Consider the following 6,743-nt stretch of genomic DNA (forward strand, 5'->3'; position numbering starts at 1 on the left):
CTAGTGAGACCAAAATAAAAAAGGTAAAACTGGGAAACAAGATTGTATTTCAGAAATAGAATTGGTTCTTGTAACTTCAGTATTTAGGAAGCAACCTCTCGAATCACAGCGATCAATCACAACCAAATTTCAACCAAGTTACATACAATTTTATCGAATAACTTTGCAATTAATTTTATCCAATCTGCCTTCTTCGGAAAGAACGGTAGAATTATATAGACACATCCTCTAGACTGAAATGATCATTGACGCCAACTTATACAACAGGGTAGCAGTTTCAGTTAAGTGGCAAAACCACAAAATGAAATTAAGAGTGTCTGAAGGACTTATGATATCAAAGCATCGAACATAGTAGTGCACATTAGACGGCCAATGGATTACATGGACATATATACTACAATTTCCACCGCCTACAATTTATAACACCTTGGGAATCTTACTAAACCATCAATAGATGCGATCCTACATTGACACTTAAGTGAGATACACATACTGGCAATAGATACCTTCAAATGCACATATTCTTGGAAGAACGATTGCCCAACCTAGACTGCAATGTCATAATGAATATGTCGGAGCAAGACAGGGATGACGATGTCTGGAGAGCTAAGCTGGGGGAGATGGCCTTCAGAGGGCATCACCTCGACTATTGAGTCGCCACCAAGGTGCTTGTGCAGGTACTCAGAGACAACAACTGGCACTGCGAGATCCTTGGTGCTCTGAACAATGTGGCATGGAATACTAACGAGCGGGAGGAGGCTGCGCACATCGCTCTGGAAGATCGTCTGGGCAACACTAAGTGCAATGTCTGGACGTATATTGAAGAGTGTCCGGCTAAACTCCTGAACTGCCACTGATTCCATGTCTCCTCCAACACAGAGTGGTGCAAAACCTGAGCACCAGGCCTTGTAGTTTGATCGCATCGCCTCAAAGAGCTCATCAAGCTCGTCTTGCTCAAACCCTCCATAGTAGTCCACCTCATTGAGGTACCTATTTGGTCGAATACAGAACTGAATTGGTAAGAGTAAATACAAAATGCAGTTAATATGTAACAAAACTAGAAAAGAAATAGAATAATAGATACTTGAAGAACTCAACCACTGATTGGAGGAATAAAGTCCTGAGACATAAAACATGGATAGTATGTAGATATTCAGCATGACAAATATGGTCTTCAATTGCATTTGACATAGAAGATGAACTGCAGAATTCAAATGAGGTCCACCACACTAGCATCCATCTTCTCATCCAAGAGGATGCATCATTTAAAGAAGTGAAATCCACTTCTAAGTTTGACTTATCTAAGGAAGATTCACATGAAGTTGTGACTCGTGACAAAAAGGTGATTATCATTATTTATTTATTTTTGCGAAGAGACATAAAGGTGATTAAATGCCACTCTAACCTAGCTTGTTCGACATAACACTGGCATCAAATAATCATATAAAGAGGGGTTACTCTAGTGCACTGTGATTTTAATTTACAAATCAAATGTCCATGCTTCACTATGATCTGAATTTTACTCCAAGACTTCAACATGATCAGCTCTGGGTAACTTTAGGAAATGACACCTAGGACATTTGCAAAAATTTGACACGAGTCAAGTCAAATCAAGTCTCGCATCCAGTTTCTGCAAGAAAGAAAAAAATGTAATTTAGACCCTATGCTTGCACATTTATGTCACTCAGTCTCGATTTTGAAAACTAAACTGTTGGAACTACAAATGTATAAGTGATTCAAGGCAGATGTAACCCAATTTAGTAGGCAAAAGGGGGCATGGCACGTTGATTAGATGCAACATGACATTTCACTCAATTAGACAGTAAGCCCAGGTTCCTTAATCCAAATACAAGGCCTTGAAAACAATCATAGAGGTTTTATATCTATTGTTGACACAAAATCTGGAATATGAACCATGATACATGGATCAGCTAGAAACAACCACCTAAAAGTTTGTTAAGAGTGTAAATTTAGTGAGCTTTACTCGTCCCAAGTTGTTTATATCTCTTCTCTCAACAAATCACTGTCTCTATTTGAGAGAAAAACAATAAAAGATTAAAGGAAAAGATTAATAGTGGTTGTTCAGAAAAATGGGACATGAGACTAAGAGGGCATAACAAAAAGATCCAGTTATTGCTCTACACATGAGAAGAACTTCAAACATCAATAATACCAAGTGTACATATTGACTATCTTGTTCTTTCGTTACACGCACTTGCACATGACAGTCTGCAAGTTCAACTTAGATCACAGACCTAGCCCATATGATTTTCCCAATTCAACCACTATGTGAAGAAAACTCAGTAGCGTAAGAGGATTTAAGAGAACCTGATGACTTATTAAGCTGATTTTTTGCCCTGATAGCGCTACTCTATTGTTATATTGAGGAATCAAGGAAACATAAATAATAATAATAATGCAAACATACAGACAAAATTGATGACTCAAGTGATACTTCCAAGAACGTAACAAGTTCTGATTTCATAATTTGTTTGTAATATTACTGTTTAATATTAAGTTCCATCAAATCTTAAGCAGGACTAATTTTCGTCTTGAGACATAAAATATCTATGTTTTAAGTATATATGTATTTTGTGCATTGTATCTCAAGAGTTACGAAATATTATCATAAAAGATTCCCTTTGATCCATCCTTTTGCTACCTTTCCAATTGCCCCCCCTTGCCATCAAGAAAGATTTTGTAAGAAAACCCCAAATTGCACTACATAAACAGTTGTCCCTCTTTTCTATTTATTCATCAAAGGCATAACTTTTGCATCTGATTCATCAAATTCAATGCCAAACGGGATCATATACAACGACCATTAGGAAGCCCTTGTCTTCATTTTCGAATTATAGCATCTATAGCTTCTTTGAAATTCAAACACAAGCTCATATTTGGCCAGCACAATGTCCAGGTTTATTGCTTCAGCAACTATACAACGATGAGCATACAGCATTGAGATAAGTTTTGGGTTTATTCTCCTAATAGTTTGTGGCTAGTATTGCAGTTAGAATGGATAGCAGATACCATTTTATTTCCTGGTAGCTTATGGTCAACGTTGTTGTGCGGAGGCATCCACAAGATTAGGCAGTTTGAACACATTTTATAAGTTTTATTACAACTAACAATGCACTGAATCAGGATTCAGAAAGGGTTCACGACAGTAAAGTCTCTTCTTCATATTACTGTCCCGAGTACCTGTAGTAGTGCACATGCCATGCAACTACTGTATTCAGAAGCACGTTCAGCATTAGTGATTCATCAAAAACTAAGATAACCCGATCCAGTGTTCTGTGATCCAATAAACCCCGATAGCTCCCTTAAAGAGCACTACTCCATTAATCTATATACATTGTACACCAAGCTTCAGTCCTGCTCCAGCAGGTATCTTGATCTAGTATGTACACTAGAACCGACCGAATATCCAGCTACAATTGAGGGGACCCTCGAATTCTACAACTATGTCTCAGAGTAGTCATATTTGTGGAGGCTGCAGTATTCCACCTTTTGCAGCTCATTATGGTTCCCAGCAAGACACAGCTTTTGTAGGTTTCTAGAAAGGTAACACCAACAAAGCAAGATTAAGGCCATTTGGGGCATAACACTTTCACCATATTAAGGCAAAAATATTTAATAACTCCTAGCCATAAGAAAACTCAAAAATGGATACTTAAGTTGGGAAAAAACATGTTTGAAGGACCAGATATGCATAACATGGCATTTTCCTGGTCCTGTGTCTGCTTATTCTTTGATTCAAATCTTCGATAGGAAATTATAAGCACAATAAATGTGACAGTAGTTATCCTTTTTGTTTGTTCTTTGATTCAAATCTTCAGTAGGAAATTATTAGCACAATAAATGTGATAGTAGTGATCCAGATGCCCTCTACAGTTCAAGGTGAATAACATAGTCAAGCAAGGGTCGACTGCACATGTTTTCACAAGATGCACCTAATTGGATCATCTTTGATATTACTAGTTACAGTATGGACGCATAATTTTTTATCCTTCTAAAAAAGTTATTAATATCTATAAGAGTATCTCCAAGTTGAGTTTTGCAGGGAAGCCAGGTTTCGAAAAACACACACACAGAGATATATATATATCTTTGGTAACACCGTGATTCTGATTACAAGCTAATTTTTTGGAGGACTGCCAGTTTTTCATATTAACTCCACCTTGAACCTATTGGTCTCTAATCAATATCAGTTTTAGCAAAAACATCCCCGAAACTGAACAGTTTGTAGTTTGTGCTACCTACAGCAGAATACGCCAAATACGGTAACCACCTGTTACCTGCTTTGTTTAACATTCTTTCCAAAATGGAATTGGCATGTCACTAGAGCCAAAAGCATGCAGTTAGATAGCCAGATGCAACAATAACCTTGCATAAATTGAGTATGCCATCTTGCATCGCAGTTATAGTAGTATGGCCCTATTTCCTTCTCAACTCACCTATTTAATTTAAAAGATCCAACAACTCAACACTCAACTCCTCTCCATAACCAAATTAAGATCTCACATCAACTTACAGATGGCTAGATCACTATCATCCATAAAGTGCTCTCACCACTTAGGCCATGTGTAGGACTACATCTTAGCCACCCAGGCATGGAAAGGCTGAGTCCAATATGCCATCCTTATGTTGAAATAGCATCATGACAATTGACGGTACCAAAAAGAATTCAGTGCAATGGCAAGAGTCGATCATTTGAACGAAGATCTTCACATGTAACTTTCCTTCATAACGACAAGCCGCAAATCTGCGCTCAAATCCAAAACTTTCATTCATGAGGTAACCCTCCTTGCTGCCATGCAGGCTGTGGGGGAGCTCTTAACTCAATTCACCGAAATTAAAGCATATCCAGGAGCCAAGAGCTCCCAGAAGTCAATTCCCCAAAATTAAAGCGTAGCCACTAAACCAAGAGCTCCCAGCAGTCAATTCCTCAATTCATATAACGCAACGGCACACATGTGTACAGCATGGAACTCAGGTACTAGGAAGTAATTTGTCGTAATAACTAACTAGAGAGGGGGAATTAAAACAACTAAGCAAGCAAGCAAGGAGGTGAAATTGAAATTACCTAGGGGACGCGGAGAGTAGCACGAGCTTGGTGAAGAGGTCGGGCCTGGAGATGGAGGCGAGCGCGCCGATGACGGCGGAGACGGAGTGTCCGACGTAGATGCAGGACTCGACGCCGATCTCCTGGAGGATGGCGAGGAGGTCGAGCGCGTAACCCTCGAGCGTGGCGTAGCGCGCGAAGTCGAAGTAGTCCGGGTTGGTGGGGCCGGCGCCCATGGTGTCGAACAGCACAACGCGGTAGTCGGTGACGAGGTGCGGCACCAGGTGCTTCCACACGGACTGGTCTGTGCCGAACCCGTGAGCCAGCACGATCACCCCGCGCTTCCCGTCGCCCACTACCCGCAAGTTGTGCGCCTCCTCCACGATCCCCATGGATTGTTTTGGAAATGGTCGGCCTCTCTTGTTCGAGCTCACGGGGAGGGGAGGGGAGAGAGGGGAGAGGAGGTCAGAGACGGGGAGGCAGACGGACAGTGGGAAACGGATGAATGGTGGGCGTTTTAAGGCGGAGGGCGTGGATCGGAATCTGCCCTGTCGGTTGCGGTCGGGGAGGGGAAGAGGGGAAGACTCTCGGTTCTTGGTCGACAGCCGGGGACGTTTGGTGGCCAGGTGGCGCAACGGATCGTTGGTTCGTTAGCTGGTCTGGGTTCCAATTGGCCACTTAGTTAAGTGGAAATTGCGTACTAGTAGCCATAGAAAAAAGAAATTTGTGTACTAGTAGCATCTACGTCCTCCAAGAGTTTGGAAATTGCAAACGCATGCTTATAGATGGGGGAAAGCATTGTTGCTGGGCAAATGTATCTTTACTAAAATAGTGTTGGAATTTTCTGAAGCACTCTTTGATGAGTCCGTGGCTCCTTCGGATACGATCAATACCGTTAATAATTTTTAAATCATATAAAATCCAATTACAAGAGCACGTGCATGATAATTAGACCACTAAGTGAACTAATTTCTCGCTGTTCATGCTTCCTTAGATTGATTCATACTAAATTCTTGTGATGTTTTATTACTTATGAACGTGGAAGAAGCACGACAACCTTTTTCGGACATCACCCATCGAAAGCCAAGTCTACTCAGACTCGAGACTAAGCTCTAGTTGTGGTCGCGGTAGAGTCACAGGACAGCACGTTAATAAAGCGGGTATAACTCTCTCGTACGAAGTCCGTTTTAGACAATCTTAGATATTATGAAAAGCTTACGACAAGCTCTTTCCAATGGATAACAGCTCTACCAAATATTCCTTATAGTTTAGTCATAGTCAAACAAATAAGGTGTTGCGCTACTGTTTTGGACCTAGTTGGGTCTTGTAATCGTGTTGGGGTCGGAGTTCAAGTTGTGCATGCCTCTTTCTATGGTTGCACAACCCTAGATCGATCACCTCACATCTCCCCTATATATACACAGTAGCCATCGCAGTTTAGTTTTGGCTCTTGCTTAGATTATTCTGTTTCATACAGTTTCGTCGCTTGTTAGGTTTGTAGAACCCCAACTTGAGTACTTCTTTGGTAATTAGCAATATTCAGATTGCATCTACCTGTTCTTACTTGTGTTCTTGATTCGCTTGCAGGACAAGCCTTATTGGCTAGGTCAACCACGTCTTGGCACGGTTGATAACTATGGAGTAGTGGTATTGTCAGTGAATCAGGAACCAGGGATCC

At 40.8% G+C, this 6,743-nt stretch overlaps 1 protein-coding gene across 1 annotated transcript; it reads right to left on the minus strand.

Moving 5' to 3' along the window:
• Nucleotides 1-302: 302 nt before the first annotated feature.
• On the minus strand, nucleotides 303-5,707 carry LOC133912742 (probable esterase D14L). Its single transcript, XM_062355630.1, has 2 exons — nucleotides 5,087-5,707; nucleotides 303-990 (listed from the first exon to the last, which is right to left on the minus strand). Exons 1-2 carry the CDS (start codon nucleotides 5,455-5,457, stop codon nucleotides 546-548), a joined length of 816 nt encoding a protein of 271 aa, XP_062211614.1. The 5' UTR covers nucleotides 5,458-5,707; the 3' UTR covers nucleotides 303-545.
• Between the last annotated feature and the right edge of the window lie 1,036 nt (nucleotides 5,708-6,743).

This window comes from Phragmites australis, chromosome 3, assembly GCF_958298935.1.
Source record: "Phragmites australis chromosome 3, lpPhrAust1.1, whole genome shotgun sequence".
NCBI lineage: Eukaryota > Viridiplantae > Streptophyta > Magnoliopsida > Poales > Poaceae > Phragmites > Phragmites australis.